Source organism: Ambystoma mexicanum, chromosome 1p (genome assembly GCF_040938575.1).
Source record: "Ambystoma mexicanum isolate Mex_15411 chromosome 1p, UKY_AmexF1_1, whole genome shotgun sequence".
Lineage (NCBI taxonomy): Eukaryota > Metazoa > Chordata > Amphibia > Caudata > Ambystomatidae > Ambystoma > Ambystoma mexicanum.
Window position 1 is genome coordinate 206,805,008 of NC_090921.1, and position 24,136 is coordinate 206,829,143.

A 24,136-nucleotide genomic window follows, 5' to 3' on the forward strand; every position below is an offset into this window, starting at 1 on the left:
TAGGCAGTATGTGGAGTATACAAAATAGGGCAGTAGAACAAGCAGACACGGAACAGAGCTTGGGTGTAAAGATATATAGTTATTTATTTATAAAAACACATCTATGAAAAACACAATGGCACTAATACGGCAAACAACTTCAATTACAATTACTATAAGTATCTCACTCCTCTAACAATATTTCGACAAATCTAGGTTCAACGGCACCACTTATTTGCAGACAGAGGTGAATGCTTTAACCTAGATGGCACTCTAATATTCGTTAGAACAGGAGAGAATAGGCAGGGTATGGAACCAACTCGGTACCAACTCTTTTACGAAGCAAATGCAAGGCAAGTAAGGCAGGGTCTACTGTGAATCACAAAGTTCAGAGGCCAGGCCCACTGGGAGAGAGGCAAGGCGATATGTCCCAAAAAAAGTATCACAGTGGAAATGCACTTCGAGTCTTTGTAGCAAATTGTCACAGAAAGTTGGACCAGTTTAGAACAAAAAGTTAAGAAGGTCTGGAGACGACCCAATGGGAAGGTAAGGATTTAAGACACCTCACGCTAACAGTCACAAGGGAAGCCAGGCGGACACGGTACCTTGTAAGTGAGGAGACAGCCCCGGCGGGGGCAGTTGTTCCTGGTGGTGGATGCAAGTCGGGATTTTGCCAAGAGATGAGATGATCTCGTCGTCGAAGGAAAGTTGAAGATCGTTGCACCACCAGGGAAGAGACCAGCCGCGGAGTGCTCCATCACAAGGCACCACCTTTGGGTCGCGGCTAGTGGCTATCAGGTTGCCGGGGTGCTCAGCACGGGCAATTCGACCACTACGCCCTGGAAGCGAAGAAAAACCAAAGGGGCTGGTTGTTCCCACCTGTCAGGGGAAGAAGACTCTCTAGCTGGGAGATCTCCTCTGTCGTTGGGAAGTGGTGAGTCGGTTCAGCAGGGCTCCACCGGAGGTGTCGTCATTGCAGGTTGGCTCAGCTTTACCCTCGTTGGATTCTTAGGTCCTGTGGCGACTTCTGAAGATCCAGTCCCAAAAGCCCTGCTTTTATGCAGCAAACCCCCATTCATTCAGCCTAGCTGTCAATCAAAACACGGTAAGTGGTGAGCGGGGTGGCTCACCACTTGGGCCAATCACACCAGAGTGCGACTTGAGTTAGCAAGGAATCTCAGTCCAGGGTGCCTAAACCCCCTCCCACACTCCCTGTGGTACCCAGACAGAATGGCAGCACTCTGGAGGGCCTCTGTGTAGAAGCTCGCCAAAAGTGGAACAAAGGGCTCAACCTTTGGTTCGGAGTTACAGAGGTGAACACAGACGCCATTTTAAAAACCGAGTTCTGGCAGAAAATACCGACCGGTAGATTTATTTAAGACAAATAAACCGGCGGTATGTTAGAGACTAACGGGCAAAAGTATTAGCCTCCAACAATGGGAAGAATCCCATAGAGTTATATTCGGAGTCGAATATAACAAGTAGTTTCCACTGCCACCAGCCAAAACTCGACGAGGGGGGACAGGACAGTGCCCCCTCGAGTAACAGACTCAGGGGTAATCGAATTACCCCTACTAGTACGTCCACAATAGGATGGTTTGTACTAGTTCTGTTAGTAAATTTAGGTCTAGTAAAGCCAATGGTGACTTTACATGCCCTGGGAGACAGTAGTCAGTCCCAGGGTATGGAGTCTATGGTGGGGATCCTCTAGGACGCCCCAGTGTTATGGCAAGGAGGGTGCGGTGTAACACACATAGTAAAACACACGAGACCCTATGGAGTAAAAGACCCCATAGCCCATAGAACACATTGACATTCACAGGAATCAACCACATTAATGTCCAAGAGGGGGATAAAAGAGTCTCACTCTTGGCAGGATGGACAAAAACAAACTCCAGAAATCCAGCAAAGCTGCTGGGGGACTCACTAGGTTAGGAAATTCAGCCTAAACAGAGAATTCTCCCTAACACTCGCCGCCCCCCAGACTAAGGGACAGGAGGATTTAATCCACTCCTGGATGAATCTCATACCTCTAGTCGATGACATACATCCTAGAGAGACCATCAGCATTTTGGTGGTGACACCCTGACCTGTGCTCAATGGTGAAATCAAACCCTTGCAGGCAGATTGACCATCTCAGTAGTTTTGGGTTTTCCCCTTTCATTTGCATTAACCATCTCAAGGGTTGGTGGTTAGTCTGAATGACAAAAGTAGAACCATACAAGTATGGCCTAAACTTCTTCAGAGCCCAGACGATAGCAAAGCATTCTCTTTTGATTGTTGCCCACCTTGTTTCAGGATCCTTCAGCTTGCGGCTGATGAAGCAAACGGGGTGCTCCCTACCTTTCCCTTCCAGTTGACTGAGTACGGCACCTATTCCTACATTAGAAGCATCTGTCTGCACAATGAAAGTTTGGTGGTAATCAGGAGCTCTGAGTACTGGGGCTTGGCAAAGAGCCTTTTTCAGGTTTTCAAACGCCTGATTGCACTCCTCGTTCCATCTAACCTTTTTAGGAAATTTTGGAGAGGAGATGACATTCAGAGGAGAAGCTATGGTCCCATAGTTCTCAATGAAATTCATGTAATACCCAGTGAGACCTAGGAAGGCTCTCACTTGTGTCTGAGTAGTAGGTGTTGTCCAATTTTGCACAGCTTCAATCTTACTGAGCAAAGGCCTTATTTCTCCACCTCCTACCTCATGTCCAAGATAGACTACCTTACTCTGTCCAATTTGGCATTTACTCGCCTTTATGGTCAGATTGGCTCGTCCAAGAGCCTGCAAAACATCTCTTAGGTGGGTTACATGTTCCTCCCAGGAATTGCTGAACACTGCTATGTCATCCAAGTATGCCATGCAGAAGTCCTCCATCCCATTCAGAACCTGGTTTACCATCCGTTGAAATGTAGCAGGTGCATTTTCCAATCCGAAAGGCATCACCTTAAACTGGTATAAGCCAACGGGGGTAGAAAATGCAGTTTTCTCCTTGGCATGGTCTGTCAGGGCTATTTGCCAATAGCCTGACGTCAAGTCAAATGTGCTGAGGAACTTGGCTGAACCAAGTTTATCCACCAACTCATCTGTTGTTTGGCAAAGGGTGGGCATCAGTCTTGGTGACTGCATTAAGTGCTCTATAATCCACGCAGAATCTAAGTTCTTTAGATCCTGCCTTTGGTACTAACACAACTGGGCTAGACCATGGACTAGTAGAGGGCTCTATTACCCCGAGATCAAGCATCTTGCTGACCTCACCTTTGATGTGGGTTCGTACGTTTTCTGACATTCGGTATCCTCTGCTTTTCACTGGCAGACAGTCACCAGTGAGTATGTCATGCTGGCCCCAAGGGGTCAAGCATGGTGAAAGTGAGAACAGAGAGGCAAACTGATTCAACATAGATTTGCACTCTTCGTGTTGCTCAGGTGTCAGATTTGAAGAGAGATTCACTCCTTCAATTTTTTCATCTAAAGGTAAGCCTCTGAGGAGATCCGGAAGAGCTTCACTCTCTTCTTCTTCCTCTGATGATGCTAGAAGCAACGCTCCTACATCAGGTCTCGAGACATACGCTTTGAGTCAAAACACGCTAAGTGGTGAGCGGGGTGGCTCACCACTTGGGCCAATCACACCAGAGTGCGACTTGAGTTGGCAAGGCAACTCAGTCCAGGGTGCCTAAACCCCCTCCCACGCCTCCTGTGGTACCCAGACAAAATGGCACCACTCTGGAGGGCCTCTGTGTAGAAGCCTGCCAAAAGTGGAACAAAGGGCTCAACCTTTGGTTCGGAGTTACAGAGGTGAACACAGATGCCATTTTAAAAACCAAGTTCTGGCAGAAAATACTGACTGGTAGATTTATTTAAGACAAATAAACCGGCGGTATGTTAGAGACTAACGGGATAAAGTATTAGTCTCCAACAATGGGAAGAATCCCATAGAGTTATATTCGGAGTCGAATATAACAAGTAGTTTTTACTGCCACCAGCCAAACCTCGACGAGGGGGGACGGGACAGTGCCCCCTCGAATAACAGACCCAGGGGTAATCGAATTACCCCTACTAGTACGTCCACAATAGGATGGTTTGTACTAGTTCTGTTAGTCCCAGGGTATGGAGTCTATGGTGGGGATCCTCTAGGACGCCCAAGTGTTACGGCACGGAGGGTGCGGTGTAACACACATAGTAAAACACATGAGACCCTATGGAGTGATAGACCTCATAGCCCATAGAACACATTGACATTCACAGGAATCAACCACATTCATGTCCAAGAGGGGGAGAAAAGAGTCTCACTCTTGGCAGGATGGACAAAAACAAACTCCAGAAATCCAGCAAAGCTGCTGGGGGACTCACTAGGTTAGGAAATTCAGCCTAAACAGAGCATTCTCCCTAACACCCGTCAACCATTCAGATGTTTGTATTCAAACAGAACAGCATTACAGCCTTCATTACAGCCTTCAATTTAACACTAAATAGTTGGAATGTATAATTTACCTCCAGTTGTTTTAGCACCCACCATATTATAGGGTCACATGGTAGTAAATAAAACGGAATTAGAACATGGTGCTCCATCTTGAAAAAATCAAAATAGTATTACCATGTAAACCACTGAATTTCTTAAAGGTGTTTTATTTTCTGTACATATTTGTGTTATATAGGGTGAACAGGAGATGTACATATAGGCATAGCTAATCACTAATATCAGTGTGTTAGGGAGAATTCTCCCTCAGCATCTTTGCTGGATTTCTAGAATTTATTTTTGTCACCTGGTAAGAGTTCATAGACTGTGGAGCTTCACCTACTCCATAGGCATCATCTTTTTACTGTGTGTTACACAGCACCTTTAGTGCAGTGACACAGGGTTGTCTTTTTCAGACTTCCCACTTTAAACTCCATTTACTGGGACTACTACTGTCTCCCAGAGCATGTAAACTTGCCATTGACTTTATTAGTCTTTTTAAACCCAAAGACCCAGTACAAATGATCTTACATAGAGTTCTGGAAAGGATTAATAGTTATCTCATTTTGTCTGTTTCTCATGGAACATTATTTCATTCCCCTTTCTTTAAGATTTGGCTGGTGGGAGTGGTATATACCCTATTTTTCCTACCGCGGTCTATTTAAATAGTCTTGGTACTGTGTTAGGTTAAGTTAGTAGGCTTGAACTTAAATCCGCTAAATCCGCTGGACCCAATTTAATTTTATCTGGTTTCGGTTGGGTTTATTTGCCATTTCTTTTTGTAAAGGGTTTTCTCGTGTTTTACTCTGCTTGCCAAACCAGGTATGGTTCCTTTGTTCGTCGTCCTTTGGCAGGCTTCTGCACAGAAGCCCTCCTTAGGTGCCTGAATGTCTGAGGGGGACAGGATGTGAGGGAGGGGTTTGAGATTCCCTGCACAGGGTCGCACCCTGTGTGATTGGCTGTGGTGACTGTCCCACCAGGACAGCCACCCTGCTGTGTGATTGACAGCCAGGTTGTGTGAATGGGGACAAACTGCATAAAAAGCAGGTCTCTGGGGCTTGGAAGGCAGAGTCGCCACTGGATCGAGAGAACCAAAGAGAAGCTCAAAGAAGAGGACCACTACCACAACTGAACCTCCCGGTGAAGTCCTGCTGCAAGTCTGAATCTCCAAACTTCGACGACAGAGAAGATCGGCAAGGAATCTTCTTCCCTTGAGCTGGTGGGACCAACCAGTTTGCCAAACACCAAGCAAGGCCTCCATCCCCTGGTCGAATATGTTATGCACAGCTGCAGTGAACCGGATAGCCAGGAGGACCGGACCCTGTTTGGGTTTTAAGGAGCGCACCTTTTATTCGTTGCTTTGCTCTGCTGCTGGTTTCTTTCCTGGGCAGTACAGGACCAGACAATCTTCCTACTTCGTATCAGTCCAACAGTCGCTTCAGGAACCGTGAGCCTGCAGGACCTGCCAGGAACTTCTCCCTCAGCTACAGCCATCTTCTTCATTTAAGGTATTATTCTAACCCGGGTGTTCGTTACGCAGTAAAAGTGTTTGAAATCTTTCGGCAATCCGATGGCTTGTCCTTCTCTACTCTTTTAAGTAACTTTTCTTCCGACCAACTTCGTTTCAAACTTTTGGCAAAGACTTAACGCGAACTACTCTGAACTGTGTTATCCTCTGCAAAGTCTCTGTACCATTAACATTGGCCCAGGCCTATTGATTTGAATCCTCATAGTAGCAAGCCTTTTCTAGATTGCCCTGCCTACTTACTTGTTGGTGCTGCTTAATTTTGTATAACCTTGCCTTTCTCTCTCTTTTAAATTGCTGGAGTGCCATTGTACTCACACTTCATTTTGAGCGTAATTCATCAGGTGTTGTGTACTATATTAAGAGTGTGATTTTTCTGCTGCTTCACTTAGTGAATTGTTTTACAACTGATGTTTAAATAAATGTATATTCTTTTACTCAGAAACCTTGAGTCAGTGTTTGAACCATAGTAATTGCTGTCCTTTGTGTAACTATTGATACTGCTCACTTTACTCTTGAGATATGTCTGGCTGCTCAGCAATCGCTACCACTTTACTGTGTAGTACAGGCTTGCACCAAAGGTGAATTTGTACTGTCACTTGTAGTCTTAATTGTGTGTGGTGTTCCCAAAGGGTACTGCATATGATTCTGCCTAACACAGTCGTTTGTCCATACTATAATGAGGCCTGTACTTAAGCTAAATCAAAAAGACAAGATCCTCTTCCTTCACTGCTTCTTCACTGTGGAACAACATCCCCAAAAATCAAAGACTAAAGAAAATATATGCTAGGTTAAAAAAATAAAAAAATAAAAAAAATTATACTAAACTCAAGCGGTGGCTAATGAAAAAAATGTTCGACTTCTCAGGCAAGTGTACGTGCTATCAGGTCTGACCACTTCGTAGGAGCTTCTCCTTAGTGCCACCTCCAACATTCTACACAGATGCTGATATATCCAACCAGCTATCTACTGTAAATGCCCTCATCCGGTATATTCAAAAGATTATCTTATCCTACTGCTTGTTTATCTGGAATATACTCCCTGTACCACTACCACATTTATGAGCTTGGACAGTAGAAATGTGCTTCTCCACTGCAATAGGATACTTTACACTATACATACATAAGTTGTCCTACCTAATACTGACTCCAAAACCTCTAACTCATACCTCCCCTAATCAATACAAATATATTTTCGACCAAGTGGAGCTTTGCAGCAACTTGTGTTTATAAAGACACCTTACAAAACAATACAAAACAAAATAATATATTTATACCAGCTCCTCCTAGTGTGCACTCTTTCTGTCTCTGTCTCTCTCTGTCTCACGTTATGTTTCTGTCTCTTTGAGGGTGAGAGTCTGACAGTCACATACATATTAGCTAGGGCCACCCCAGCTATTGCTGGAACACTATGGTCAGAGAGAAAAGACAGATAGCTTTAAGGAATGGATCATGGGGTGCAGTAGATTCTATGGTTACAGTACAATGAAAATAGAACCAACAGAGGCATCACCTAAGGTGCAAACCAGCCTGATATTTGGAGGCATACATTGTCATTTTATGTGTTTTGCAGGAATGCTACCATCACAATGAAGTCCATTGCCTGAACGGCAGGAGTTAGGGTTGGGGGCTAGATAGACTTCTCTAGCAAGGAGGGTTTTTGATAGCCTTTGTTCAAGACCTGAGGCCCAGGCCACAATGTTCAACAGCACTACTAACACATCAGTGGCCACACTGTTAAACTAAAAATTGCCTTGGTGCCCAAAAAATGAAAAAGATCATTTGTTTATTTGAGTGCAATCCTTTCAAGAAGACATGGTATTTTCAGAGACAAAAAAGTGTGTGCCCTTGGCCAGAAAAGCTATAAATAAAGGACAACACACCCTATATAAATGACTCTTTTGAACAGTTTTAAATGATAATTTCTAATGATCACTTCCAGAATATATTGCAGTCTTAATGATAACATTACACTTGACTTAATGAACAAAGATCATTATCAAAACCTAGAATAACCATACAAAGATGTATAATAGCAAGGTAGATAGTCTGGCACATAAGTGCATCAAAGTGCTTAGGTCCACATGACAGTGAGTAACTGTTCATCTTTTCACTCATTCACTCACTCACTCACTCACTCATTCAGTTACTCATTCCCTCATTCACACACTCACACAGCCAATCACTCTGCATCGGTTGTTTGAGTGTCTCCAAGGAGTTGATTATTTTCAAGACGATATACTTATTTCAGCAGTGACGGAAGAGGAACACAATGCAAAACATTTGGGTGTTTTACAAGTAATACAGAAGAGAGGTCACGTGCTGAGGATAGACAAGTGCAAAATTAAAAAGAGTAAGGTAACGTAGTTGGGTCATTAAATAAATGCTGAAGGAATAAAACCCAAAAAAGCCCTAGTAGATACAATTTTGGATATTCCGAAACCCACAAATAAAGATAAGCTCCAGAGTTTTTTGGCATTGACTGAATACTATTTGAAATTCCTCTATCATTATTCAGATAAGACGAGACATATGAGAGATTTAATGGGTAAAGGTGTAAAATGTATGTTGTCTGATGGATGCAGAGAAGAATTTGAACAATTAAAGTGATTCATTAACAAAGCCCCAATGCTCAACATGCGCAAGTGCGTGGTGCCAAATGCTTTCACATCCAGATTTCTAAAAAGAGCAGAAAAAAATGATTCCACCATTGAGAGAGACGCGTTGGGAATGAAGTGGATATTGGAACACTATAGAGGTCTCATTTGGGGTGTGCCAATTAAATTGAGAACTGACCATAAACCATTAATTCATGTACTCAATTCTAAAAGTCCACATTAGGCATCACCACAGATTAGGAGGTGGATCTTGGACATCATGCAATATAATGTTATAGTGAAATATACTCCAGGCAAGTCTAATATTGTGGTGGACTGTTTTCCAAGGTTACCTTGGGACTGTGATGGTAAAAATGAGAGAGATGATGAATTCATAGAGGAACAGAGCACAGAGTGTATATTAGCACACATACATCCAAGTATTTCCAAGGAGGAATGGGCCAGAGCAGTCAAAACATTGAACAGGTATATTTGAGAAGAGCCATTAGAAGTGATTGAATAGATGTTGATCAAGGCATCAATATGTTGTATAAGATAAAAGATGAGATGTTGTGTGACGATACATGTGTGTACAGAGGAGACCGAATCATTCCACCAGTGTCATTGAGGGAGAGAATAATGGAGATTGCTCATGAAGGCCATGTGGGGAGAAGCCTCACCAAAAGGAGGGTGAGAGAGGTATATTGGTGACCAAATATGTGGAATCAGGTGGAACTTTTAGTCAAGGAGTGCGCAGCATGTGCTGTTAGCGATAAAGGGAAGAGAGTTCAATCAATGCCTTTATAACCGGTGGAAGTTCCGAAGTCTGTATGGACCAAATTGGATATTGATATAACAGGACCATATGAAACGCTGGGACCTGTAAGGTTATTTAGCGTGTTACAACACAGAGTACAGCACAGAGTACAGCACTACTGCACAGGATCAATGTGTAGCATGTTTTTCTTTATGCAGTACCACTGCATGGGTTTGGTGCATTGCTATGATGCAATTGTTTCAAGCTATGTGTTGCCAGTGTAACATGGACATATAAGTGAGGGCAGGTTATAGAGTCAAAAACGATTTTTACATATAAAATGCAAATCATTTTTTTTCACAGTTAAAAGCACACATTTGTACATTCAAAATGCACACTATTTTTCACCTGAAATGCCTATGTTGCAAGAGACACATTTGAAAATTAATAAACTAACCTCATTAACAACTAACCTGATCATAACCCACTAATAATAATGTGTTCTCCACTGCAAAATGAGTCAGACTTTGAAAGTCATTATTTAAACGCACATTCAGTTTTTTTTTCTTTTTGCTCTGCTTCTCTGTCCACAGTAACTGCAGGAAGCAAAGACCTCGAATAAGCAGGAAATCAGTTTGGTTACAGTTGCAACTGTATAAGCCAAGACATTGTGTGCAGAGGGTGGTTAGGGCATGATAGAATTTTATTGGTTAGGATCCTTTGGTAGGAGGTAACCAGAGTTTTCTTGTATAATCTCGAGGAGGAAGCTGGGGAGAGACATCTTGACACAGCTCGGGGAAGGACTGGGTTGATAGCTGGGGATGCCTGATTCCTAAAGCTGATCCAGCTTGGTTGCAGAGACTGGGATTTCCAGTCAACAAGTCCCAGTTTGAGTGACAGCAAATGCGTGTCCTTGCTGGGTGAACCCCTCCAGAAGGTGACCAGCCAAAGAAGTTACATGCTGAACAAGCCTGGTAATTATCTCGCTGAAGTGTGGGGGCTGAGTGTGTGCGAAAATATTCGGTCAGTGTAGGAAAGGAGATTCCTGGGCTTTACCCACGTGTTTAATGTTGCAAATTGAATTCTTGTTCCCCGCCATTCTCTTCTCAGTGTATCACAAATAATGCTGTTACTGTGCTATTTCGTTTATTTCTGTAAAAAGAGTGAGATCGTGTTTAAATGCAACTTTTATAATACACAAAAATATCTGAAAGCAGACGGGTGGTGTGTTTTATTTTCTCTTTCCTTTGTGCATTTACCAATACAGTGCTGATGATGTGGGGAGATGTTTAGACAGTGCAATTGTCATTTTTAAGGTAGCTAAAAATAAGATTTGGCTGCAGCTGTGTGCACAATGTCATTCAGTATGAGCAATTATAACTAACTGTGTGTGTTATAGTCTGCCGGAGGTCTATGAGTCGGCAGAAAGAGAGGCTCTGGACATAGCTCACCACACGTAAATAAGTTGGTGATAGATACCGCATGATAGCTCGCTGCCGTAGATAAGACAGCGAAAAATTGCCCATGGTGGCACACTAAAAATGAAAATGTGGTGTTTCTGAAATGCAAGCCTGAGGTCTCTCTAGTGATTACACGAAAGATCTAAACAAAAATAAGGGGTTCTGGATATTGGGGCCACAAATAAAACAAAGGAATTATGCTCACCAAAAATACCACCAACCATGCATACCAACCACGCATACCAACCACGCATGTCTGTGTACTGAAATAATGCATATCCACTGTATTATTATGATACATAACCCAATCTGAATACAAGGAGTGATTGTTGCTAAATTATTTTTCGGCGGTAAGAAAATACCGCCAGGCCCCAAATCTACACAAAATACCCAACAGACCCCAAAAGGTTTATATCATTGTTTTAGTAAACTATACATCCAAATGGGTGGAGTGCGGTATTGTGGAAGGGACAGTTATCACCATAAAAATTGAGAGATTTTTAACCAAGAAGGAGACCCCCAAGAAATGATATTAGATAATGGGGTTCAATTCATGTCGGTGGAGTTGCAAAATTTCATGAGAGAGAGAGCCATTGAACTTAGAACAATGGCATTATATCATCCAATGGTCAATGGTTTAGTCGAAAGAATGAATGGATTCATAAAGGGCATAATTTAACTAGCAATTACCAACAACCTATCATGGAAAGGGACACTAAAAGAGGCATTGAACACATACAGAGTGACCCCACATATAAGACATAAGAAGAACCATTCACATTGATGAGAGGGGGAACAGCCTCTAATAGACTTAGACCTGCTTGGCTTGTGGCAAAAGGGAATAGAGAGATTAACATGGAGGAGATAGTGAGAAGAGTGAAGAAAAGACAAGCAGGATATAAGAGGTATTATGATGACAATAAACATGGGTTGGAAAGTGAGATTAAAGAGGGGGACTGGATTTTTGTGTCAAGGAGCCAAGGAAGATGTTGAAAGGAGAGTTTAAATACAGAGCTCCTCAAAGAGTGGTGAAGTGTTCAAGGAAGTCTGTGATCCTAGAAGATGGCAGGAAATGGTTGTGTGATGACATTGTACCATCGGAGGAAGGGGTTTCATCAGAGAATTCCAGAGACATCGGTGGAAAGAGTGATATATCATCAAAGAATAGGAGAACAATACAGAATTTCAAGAAGGATTTTATTTATTATTTAAAAAAATGTTTTGGAGTATAGCAATTTGTTTTGTCACCTTGTGACGCAGGGAAGTGATGGTGTTTCAAAACCATATCCTTTACATGTTATTATAGATAGGAGTTAATTAAGTTACACAATTTATGTTGTGTTGTTTGGCGTTCCTGCACCATGTGTTTTAGCCAGGTTCCTTTTGCTGTTTTTCTTCAAAATTCCTGTAGACACTTTCTTTTCTGTTTTTCCTTCATATGTCCTTCATAAAAATAACTTTCTTTTGTTTTATTGTGAGAATAGGTGGAGGGGGAGATGTTATATTAGTTATACAACTGGTGACGTGACACATATGATGTAGTATAGCTCTGGAATCTCAGGATCCCAGATCTATGCAAGCGATGTGATGAACATGAAAGGAGTTGCTCCCACCTGGGGACTTTCTCTCATAAATAAATGCTGGAGAAAATTATAACAACCTCGTGTCAGCGAACGCATTATTTATAACATACGTTTTAAAAATGACTTTGTGAATATGGGAAAAGGGATGAATAGCAGCAGTAAGGGTACCTGCCTATTTTACATAAAATCAACGACCATTTTGGGAACTTAAGAATGTCCACAGTATTTTATACTTGACAAATATGTCTGTGATAAACAGTTTGTATGCTTGAATCACTTTGTATGAAATGCACACAGGGGTTGGTGTACATTTCACTGTTCATAGCACACACTATAACTTTATAGGATTTAGTATCCATGAACCATGCATACTCATTCAGACAGCCTTAGGATATGGATGTGCCGTTAAAATGGCTGACCGGGACGGACAGAGCTCTCAATGTAACCAAAAGAGGCTGCATGGAGAATTTGTGTCTCAGAGTATGTCTGGATGTGCACATGTCCAAATCCGGTGAACAGAAAAATTTACATATAGCATGTGAAATATCAAAACAAATTTCATACAACACTATCTATACAGATCAATTGAATGCAATGCAGATGTCTTTTTAAATGGAATGCAATGCTTTGTTTGGGTCCATCTAATCATTGTGGAAATGGTACCTTTCGGTCCTGTTTAGTCCACAGAAGAGCACTGCTATTGACATAGAGCTGCTGCCCATTGGGTGCCTTTGTGTCAAAGATCCCCACTTTAATGAGGCGGATGGCTCCGTCCAGTCCACGCTGCCAGTTGATGATATCGTACCTGGCGGGGGGACGTCCATTGCTGTCAAAAGACACCTCTTCTCCATTAGTGCTCCTGAATTGTACATGCTTCATGTAGTGGAGGAGCTGCAGAAGACATAGGCAAATATGTATCAATTCATCACACAATTAAATGCAAAACAAAAGCCTGGTGAGTGGACCTGGTTTATAAACAAAAGAAGAATTATTGAGGACAGGGAGTACATTTCCAATCAAGAAGCAAGGTAACCCTAGGCAGAAAGCCTGTCTAACATTGGAGGTATTTGGAACAGGTCATATACATTAAAAATAGAGAAGTTGAAGGCGATCGCTCATATATCGGTAGGTGTTGTATGTTGTATGGAAATAGAGCTGTGTAATGGGTTACCGCCACAAAAGGATTCTAGACAAATGTCTTGTATTACAAATGTCACTTTCTGATTTTATATTGAAAGTACAGTGTGAATTAATGAGATCTCATTAACTCTTACATTGGTTCCCATAGCAAGATTAAACACAGCAATTACGAGGAGCTCACAGGAAGCACTGCCCTGTACAATAATTGATGTATAAGGGACCAAACAGGAATTCCATAGAAAACATGCATCCCCTCTAGCTCTACACATTATACTTTTAATAGTTAATATTACCTGTCATATTTTGTGCCAGCATGGCAACCCGGGCATTGGGGGCAGCCTGGTAAGCGTACACATTGGGCTTGTGGTTGAAGTGCCAGGGTAACAACTGTTACCATCAGCACTGGGGACATAACCAATGTGGTGTTTTTAAAATAAGCACACTTAATTTAGTGACACCGGGTAATTTCAAAACTCACCCCAAAATTAAGTTCATCTGATTATGTAATTCTAGCACCAACTTAATGTACCCTACAATATAATCCTACCCTACAATCTGAGACAGGAAAGAGATGTTTGGGGTTAGACTATTTTGTTTTATTAAGAATACCATGTATGTAAATGCAAATGGGAAATCATCAAGATACTACTGGTAAAACAAGGCTGCCATACAAAGGAGAATTCTCTATACAATCTGCCTACTTTTGTCTCTCTAAACATGGTACATAAAACATGAAACAGAAAAAAAACACACTTGTTCAAACAGACGTCATGTTCTGATACAAGTGGCTATTCTAGATGTAATCTCAGAATCATTGTTTGCATTTGAGGGACGTGCTTGGGGAAAGAAACATATCAACCAAATGAAAACGGCATAGATCATGATTACATAATAATACAGATACGGAATCAACACGATGCAATTCCTTTGTGGGAAGACCTACTAAATATAACAACATCAGAACTATAGTACCAAAGACATCAACAATTGAACATTACATCAGTCTGTTCTATGTTCTTGTTAGCAAAGCCTATTTTGCAAATAGCAGATGAGCCATAGCACTGGGCACTTCGGGAATGGGGATAAGGCGAATAACGTCGCCCATGCATGCCCTAAGCATGATGTCTTTATTTGTGAGTAAAGTACCAGCGGACCTCCATTAAAAGTATTCACAGGAACGAAAATACAATCTGAAAAATGTGCCTACAGCAAGCAAGAAATAATGCACTTTTATTCGACCCAAAATAGCTGGGAAGCATGGGTCAGACAGCCACGTGGAACTGAACTGAATGAAATGAGATGTCAATGCCACCGACTGTGGCTACACGTTTTATACACTCATTACAAAATGATCATACAACATTTTTAGGACACATCAAAGAAGCTGATTTGGAGGCTCTACGTCAGTCCCCTGTGTATACATCTGTGTATATATATATCAGTGAAAAAACGTTGTTAAAGGGACAATATGGTTAAGTTGTACTACTAAAAACCTAGCAAATTCAGCGTCAAAACGTTGCTAAAGGGAGGTTAGGGTTCAGTTGCCCTAAGAAAAACCTCTCAAAATCAGTGTAAAAATGTTTCCAAAGTGACATTACGGTTACTTTGCACTACCAACAACCTATTCACATTATGGTTACAAGTAAAACTGAAAAACCCCAGAAATTCGCCAGTTATGGAAAACTAAGCAATCATAACTCGCGCCACCGCTCTGCACTGCAAGGACTACCACCCATAACATCAACTGCAATGTGGTAACTACACTGATGTCTCTCCTATTATTGCAGAACCTCTGCAGTGTACAACAATAGCAAACCATGTTTATTTTTTATTTTTATATTAGCAAAGCCAAGAACCCTAGAATGGCTGGAAGGGAACGTCTCTCTTCACTAATGAGTAACGATAATAACTGCATTGGCAAGCAGCACAGTCTAAAAAGTAATATAGTTAATATGTATTGCTTTATGTACACTTGACACATATGTAACAGGACATACTTTACATTGAAGGAATGCATCAGAACCGGCACCTCTGTCGCAACAGCATATAGCCAAACAAAATCAATGAGACACTGTAAAAAGCAATTTACACAACCTGCACATGAAAATAGAACAATTGCTAAACAATTTTTACTACACCTACTCTGTCGTAATAGTGCCAATGTTTCTTACAAATAAAACGTGTACATGTTAACTGTGTGTCAGTGTGTGCGTAGCAGTTGCTTTGGTGCTGTAATTGCATTATGGCTCTGTAGCATACAGTACTGCCTGAGATGCCTGCAGGTAAGCAAAATGGAGGTTTCCTAGTAAGAGTGCACCTGCCCGGCGTAAGTCCAATCACAAAGGAAGTGACCGTAGGACTACAGTACTGGCCTCATGCTTGCATCTTCTAATTCACTTTTATTTAGTCGTGGCACTGGACATCTGTCAATTGCAGAGCTATACGTAAGCGTATTTCATCCTCTGTCTCCTGGTAATGCCACCCTTGTCGCCAACCCTACCGATTCATGTGACAGGCTACTGTATTTCAAACAGTCCTGCCACCTACGGATTTCGTTTTGCAAAGCTACTGATTTATGGCTGAGTTACGCCTGGCTGCCTAAGGCACATTGGGAGCAAGGAGCAGCATGCTCTAGTGTACAGTGGGCATGTTAAATGGCCCATTGCTTAAATTGATGAGCTGCTTGCCCTTCCATGACCTGTGAAACTTACACACCGTCTCTGCACTGAGCACCGTGAGGTTAAGTAGCAAGTTGTTGACTGTGGTTTGTACAGTTGCAGAAAAGATTCCACTGCACATATGACAGTCCGTAGTGAGTCTGGAAAATATTAATGCTGTTGGTGCTTGTTAACTCGCAGACAGTCAAATGTAAGCACAACTAAGTAAACAACACAATCTTCAGATCTCAATGAATATCAGTGGAGGTTGCAAAGGTAATGTGGCCGCGTGCAGCTGACTAAACAACTATCTTGTTGCTACTCCTAATGAAACAGAGTGGCTCCTTATGAAAAGCATTCCTATATGGCAAAATGTTCTCATCTCCATGAATCCTACAGATACATCTAATGTCGGCCATGCACCCAAGACTCTATGCCCTGGCAACAACCACCGCAGCATATCACATTCATATTTGCTTATAAAGTTGGGTGAAAAACAAATGTGTAAGGAACAAAGGTATTAGATACTATGGATGTGATATGCTGCTATGGTTCTACTTATTATTGTATACTTACTGTTTGGTCTAGTAACCGGAGTACATGTATTTCTTGTTAATTTCTGTGATAAAAGAAAATAGCATGTTAGTATTAGTATTTTGTAATGACTTATTACATTGTATAATCAACATACTTTTTTTTTTGGACCCTACTATTTAGTAGATTACAAATCAGAGTACTGTGCAATTTGCTCAGTTTATGTATTTGTTGCCATAATCATTGGGTCTGTGGGAGAAAAAAAAATCCATGTTGGATTAAATAAAAACCTTTTTCTGTTATGCTACAGTTTATTTGTTTGTTTGTTTTCAGTGTTCACTTGTTGTTTCTGGCTAATGCTTTATACTTTGGCTTGTTGCATTTTTTTGGAGCAGTAACATATTATTTATTTGTTTGTATATTATAAAATTTTGGAGCAGTTAGATACCAATTGGCGTATTCTAACTGTCTATTTTTTTGATATATTTTAGTGGTATTGATTTATCTATTTGGATATTGTTAAATTTTAGGACAGTTAGATACCAATTGGCGTATTCTAACCGTGTATTTTCTGGTCTAATTTAGTGGTATTCATTCATCTGATTAGTTGTTGTAGAATCTTTGAGCAGTTAGATAGCTTTTGGAGTATTCTAACAGTTTATATTTTTTTAACACAAGTTTACTTAGGGTTTAAATACAGTTCAGTTATCAAATTTTTAAGAATTTTAAGAACATCAAATATGTGTTTGTAAGATTTGCTGGTAATCTCTGCTTTAGAGTAATAGTACGATCATTACATTCAAACCATCCACATTTCTTTTTTATATATGCAGTGTAGTGCCCTGAATTGGTTGTGACTCCTGCGTGGTAGATTATACCTATTGTTGTGAAGGTTTTCTTACCAAGTGATATTTGACCATGTTTGAATCCAGTCAGCTTGCAGTTGTTTTTGGTACCATATGCATTGTAACATAGAAGCATTAGTATTATGTATTTACTACGTGTTTGTATTACTAACGTGGAGCGATTATCTGAATTGCAGGTAGAGCATAATCTACCATGGTTTGCATTTTGTACAAGTCACTGAAATGGAATGGATTCACAATTTGGTATTGATATATATATATATGAAGCGTTCATTGGGGATTTCTTCTTGTGTCACATTGTTGCAGAGAGTGCATGTATGTTTCAACATGTATGAAATCTGAAAGATTTCATTTATAGGTATGTTTTTGTTTTCCAGTACTTGTAGTAAGTACATTAGAAATTCTTGTGGATCTTCCTGTGAGTTTATAGTGAATTTCACCATTCCAGCACAGTAGCCCAATTGTTGTATTATTCCATAAACACTATACGTGTTGTCAGGATTGTTTGCTTCATTTCTGTGAAGTACTAATATTTGCATACACAATGGGTCTGTACTGTGTAAGTAAATGTTGTCAACAATTGGTGGTAATTGAAATAGAATATTCATTGCTACATTTGCGTAGCAACTTACACCAACTATATTTGAGAATATAAATGGTCCAGGTAGTTCTGTATCTGACTGCTTTTTTGGAGTTTGCCTTCCTTCTTTAAAGAAGTACCTGGTTTACTTTCCCTAATTGATTCTTTTTTGCTTGTGGTACTTGATGAAGTATTAGTTTCTTTTACTCTCTTTGGAGGATTTGCAGTGACATCCTGTTGCATTTCTGTTTGATTTATTTTTCTTTTATAACGTTTTACTTTTTGTGGTACAGAATATGTGTTTAGGTGGGGGGTGTATAGTGAGCGAAGTGTATTGTATTCCAAAATGCAAGGAATATCAGCGTTTATTTTACTTGCATCAAAGTTGATTAGAAATAGACCGTCAAGTGTACATAAGCGTGATAGTGCTACATAGCTCATGCCTTCTTTAAAGACTGTGTTACCATTATCTATCATTGCTTTGTCTAAGGTAAGACCTTGTGATTTATGAAAGGTGACTGCGTATGCAAGATTTAGAGAAAATTGTTCTCTGCGTACATACATATCTTTGAAGAGAAGGAATCTAGCTGTTGAGCGTCCTTTCCTTTTTACTTCTGAAAGTTTGTCAAAGAGTATATTGACAAACTGAATTTTGTTGTCGCGTGGGTATGTTTGAAAGCCAACAACTGTACCCAGTGCTCCATTAACTAGTCCTTCGTCCAAGTCAAGGTTACGTTTAAGCATTACTCTGCAATTTAAGGATAATTTTAATATCTTTTCTAAGCCTGCTGTGTTTGAGATTGATTTTTTTAAACTATTTAGTCTTGTTGTGGCTTGGCCACACATGGGTAGTGTCATACCATGTACATCTAGTTTGTCTGTGGCGCTAATTTCCATGATTCGTTGCATTTATTTACTTAGCATGATTTCATTGAATTTGAAACAGCTTGCAAGAGTTGGCATTAAGGCCATACAATAGACATTTTTGTGGGCTAATCGTTCCATAACATCTGTAGCACGTGCATTATCGCCATAAAGTGCATTAATGTGCCGGGTTTTCGATATTTCTTCTGCTTCTTTAGAAAGTATACCAACTCTGATACTTTTTAAAATGTTGGCATAAGTGAGATCTGCAGATTGCTGCATGTTTTCTGTTAATTCTCTGTATTGGAAATGTTGCCAAAGGTTGACATTTCCAATGCTGCCAACAGTTTTACGGCAGAGTTTGTGTCCTAATGTTTTAAAAATAGGCTCACCTTTTACTGGTGTTAATTGAAGCATATCTCCAAAAACAATAATGTGTTTTCCTGTAAAGAGCTCTTCATAGTCTCTTTTGAGTACTTCTTGTAATCTGAGGTGAATCAAAGCTAACATCATGTTGGAGACCATGCTCACTTCATCTATTAGTAGCATTTTCATTTGTTTCAATACTCTGCGTAATTCCATTGCAGCTTCTGCAGAAGGTTTGCAATAGTCTAATTTGTTCTGGTGTTCTACTGGTAATAGTAGTAATCGGTGTAATGTAACACCACCTATGTTGTAGGCAGCTAAACCTATGGGGGCAGTGACAACAGCTGACAGTTTGTTGTTTGTCAATTGTTGAAGGAACTTACTAATGATTTTGATTAGGAATGTTTTGCCAGAACCAGCTTCACCAATGACGTACAGTAGTATAGGTTTCTAATTATTGCAGGAACATTCTTTATTTTCATGTTTTACACCATGTGCAATTTGTTTTGTTACTTCTTGAAAAATTCTACGTTGCTCATTGTTTAGTTTTGATTGTAGTATAGTTAAGTCTTCTTTATCTTCATACTGACACATGGTGTTTTCTACTTCTATTATAGCTAATTCTGCCTCATTTATTATTAGTGGTTCTCCCAGTGGTTCTTGGCTTCCTGTTACAGAAGGTTGACTACTGTCAGGAGGGTCCTTATCTAGTTGGGCTTGGAGTTCTTCTTTGTGTTGATGTTCATTGTGCAACATTGTTTTGTACTGTGTAAAGTTTACATCAGTTATGGTGCTTTCATTAGCTTTGAAAGCATCCTCATATGAGTCATAGTTATCTAGTATGTGTTCCTCTTTTCTCCATGGTTTGAAGAGTTGTAGCAGGGACATGTAATATACTTCTTTATGTTGAGGAGTCGTTAATGACAATTTGATATGATTAATTAAATTTGGTTTAGTGAGTTTAACTAAGCTGCCTTCACAGTTTGTCACTCTATATTTACCTTTTTTTTCATCAGGTTTCATATTATGTTTGTATGTGTAGTTTTGGGCTATGTGGTATAGACACATGTTTTCCATCCAAAGTATTACTTCTGTTTAGGTAGTATATAAATTGTTTTTTAAAATGTCTTGGCTGTTGGTATCACGTTTGGCTATTGTTTCTATATCTTCATATGATTTTAGAACTCTTTTTCTAGATTAAGCTGGACCAAGACTTAGCCATACTATATTTTCAGATTTACCATACAATGCAGTACCAGTTAAACGATCAGCTGCTTCATATGATCCACATTCTCTATGGGTGAGCATTTTTATGCCCAAGCTGTATAATTTCTGAGACACTGTTTTATCTGATGACAGGTCATTCCAGAGGTCTTGGAGCTCTGTCTTTTCTGCTTTAGTTAAGTATGCTGTGACATATCGTGCAACTGCAGTAGAATTGTCTGCAATGTACTGCACATCTATGTTTACATTCCATAAGTGGGCAATGATTGCATTATAATCATTGATATATGTTTCTTCTTCTTTTCTTTTTATGTAATATGTATTTTTAGGTGACTTACTTTAAACACTATGGCGGTAATGGTTAACGGCCACCGTTAATGGTAACGGTGGCCGTTAACCATTACCGCCTTACTACGAGGTCCCTTAGCGGGTTGGTGTTTTAACGCCTGCTTTTTGCAGGCGTTAAAAACCAACCCGCTAAGGGACCTCGGAGCTAATTACGGCACCGCAAAATTGCGGTGCCGCAATTAGCGCCTTCCCCATTCCCATAGAGCCCTATGGGGCAGAAATGGGAATGGGGAAGGGCAATGGCGGAAGGGGGATTTACCGCCCCACCAACCTTGGAATGGGGCGGTAAATCCCCTTTCCGCCAAGGCGGTGCCGGTAATTTACCGGCATGGTCCAGGGTGCTAATAGCACCCTGGACCACCGCCTTCCGTGTAATGAGGCCCTATGTCTAACTGAAGACATGAGGTTGTTCACTTGACCTGTATTTGTAACTGGTCTAGGGAAACCAAATCAGCATTTGGTGTAGTATTTCCCTTTGTTTTTGTATTTGCGACGACAATATTTTCCACATTTGTGTCTTTGAAATTGTAAAATGTGTGCATGAGGATCACTATTTGTGGCTTCTGATGGAATTTCACAGTGACATATTTTTCAATAAACTGTAAAACAGTGGCATCACTGTCTTGACCAAATTTAGGAGCATCTTTAATCCATAAAAGCATGTGGATATGTGGTGCTCCTCTGGCTTGGTATTCTTTTCTCCAAAAGAAGTGTTGCACTTCTCTAAGGGGAGGAACAGTTTTATTACAAATAAAATTTAGCATAGCAATGAAGCGATGGTGAAAACATCTTGAAACATTAACAGGATCCAAAGAACAAAGTTCTCCAGGTGTTAGTATATCTATGTTTGTTTTGTTTTTATTTGATATGCATAGGAAATCATGTAAATCTTCCCATGCATATTCTACACAACTTAATATAACAAACCAAGTGGGTGGGCCAAGGTTTCTGATCATACAACGTACATCTCCATGACGTCGAAACCAGTACTCTTTAGTACCACACATATTTGCTAATAGATTTGTAATATTTGATTGTAAAACCTCATCCTTTTGTTGCACTTTTTCTAATAATTGTATAGCTGTCATATTTTGAAAGTGTGATCCTGAATATGTGTGCAACTCCGTAACATAAAGTTGCTAGTTCACTTTCAAAGAGTAGGTGGAATATGTATTCCACATTTTGTCTAAATCTGGGATCTTCAGAATACATCCGTAATGAGCGGTATTCTGAAGCAGGATCTAGTAGCTTAAATTGACCAGCTTCTTGTGTTTCTTGAATTATTTCAGTTGTATCTTTCAAGTTTTCTTCAATATGAATTTCTTTGTAATATTAATTATTCTCTTTAAGATATTGGAAGGCTTGTCTAACTTTATATAAATCTACCAGCTGTTGCCATATTTTTTTTTTCTTTTGTAGGTACTCCATTTACTAAGATAATTAAAGATTGCTGCATTGGACGTTGCACTACTAGAGTATGCACATTTTCTTTTAGATCTAATGGTAAATAAACCACTTTTCCACAAATGCCTTTTACCAATTCACAGAGAGGTAATATTGCTGTTTTTGGTTGAAGGCATATTATTGCTTGAAATGGGTGTACTGTTTGAATTATGATGCTCTCATATAAATTAAGTTGTTGCAGGAGTTTTGCTACTGGGTATAATTCCAAATTATTTGTGATAGCACGTGAAGGAGTTTGGTTGTTGTCAAGTTTTGTAGTGCAGTAACTGCAAAGTATTAAGGGCTCAGTTATTTCGTATTTGTTTTCTGCTACAAGGTATAGAGCTAATTCAAACCATTTAGAATCTTCATTTTGTATTTTGTCTACAGTTTTTGTTTTACATGGTTTGGTACTTCAGATGATGTACTTTTACATTTTAGTATTTCTTTTTTGTATGTGTTTAGCAAAAGGTTGCCATGTGTAGAATTGTTGCTTAATTGGTTTAAAGCTGTTTCATTCTGTAAATGGCTTTCACTTCCAAAATATTTTTTCTGGATATAGTCAATTTCTTCAAGTATGTCTTTCGCTGTACCATGTAGAAGGATGTTATTTAACTTTGCTACTGCTAAAGCAGGACTTTTAGCATAGTACAGTTTATAGATTAGATTTCTTATAGTTGAATGATGTGTTTATATCACTTTGATATCATGGAAAGTGGTTTTACAAGTAGGTCCTGTAATATAGGCCAATGAATGTCCTTGTAGTACTGTGTACTTGCGCACTGGACAGGTATCCATATTTTGCAGTAATTTAATTTTGATTTTGTGTTTGCTTTTTACATATTTATTGAGGAATTGGATTTGAAACATTGTTTGGGAATGTTACACATTGACGTGCATGGCCATTTGTACACTAGACATTCTGATTGAGTTGAATGGAGGGGTAATTCTAAGTTTTCAGGGCATATTTTTGTAAGGAGTACTTCTTGTTCCATTATGGCATTATTCACTTTTTCATAACCTCGACCACTGCTATGTATGGCAATAGTATTTGTTTGCTTTTGTTTGTACACTTCTTCATTAAAATATGGTTCTGTGCTCGTAGTGTGATTCCATTCACCTCCGCAGATACTTAAGAAGTTATTTCTGTTGACATTTCGCTTATTGAGAAGTCTTTTTTGTAATTTAGTTATTAGTTTTGTTAGTGGTTTCATTTTGTTTAACAGTAAAATAAATAACTTTCTTTTGAGAAGAATTGCACTCTCCATCAACGCTTCTAAGATTAATTTCCTATGATAGCTTTTAAGCATTGAACCTGATTTCTCTCCTGTTTTTATAAGATTTTGAAGGACTTTGTGACTGTACATTTTGGCTAAAATACTTTTCTTGGTATGCTTACTTTGCACTATATTAACATTTAAAGAAGTAGTTTTATCTGTAGTGATAGCTGATTTTCTGTTATTTGTTTTTTGGTTTGTTTTATATTTTGATAGAGGAGGCAAAGTGTTTGTACTTGAAACTTCGTGTGTTTCACTAAATGACTGTATTAGCTGTTTTGTTTCAACTTTATTTACAAATTCTGCTAGAGATGGATGCTTATGTTGGACACTTTTATTTTCATTTGCTCTATTTTTGTGTTGCTTTCTACGGACTTGACTTTTCATAGGCATTCTTTAGGGTCTGTTGAAAACAATAAAGCAGGTATGGGTTGGTGTGTTCTGCAATGTATGTGTGCTGTGTGCATGAGTGTTTGAGTAAGATGATAA

The 24,136-nt window shown here is 39.7% G+C and overlaps 1 protein-coding gene across 1 annotated transcript in view; it reads right to left on the minus strand.

The window, feature by feature from the left end:
• Positions 1-24,136, minus strand: part of LOC138470555 (extracellular calcium-sensing receptor-like) — a 152,090-nt gene that overhangs the window by 38,443 nt on the left and 89,511 nt on the right. Inside the window, exon 3 of the mRNA XM_069609036.1 lies at positions 13,012-13,239. Within this exon, the coding sequence (XP_069465137.1) occupies positions 13,012-13,239 (228 nt within the window). The remainder of the gene's footprint in view (positions 1-13,011; positions 13,240-24,136) is intronic.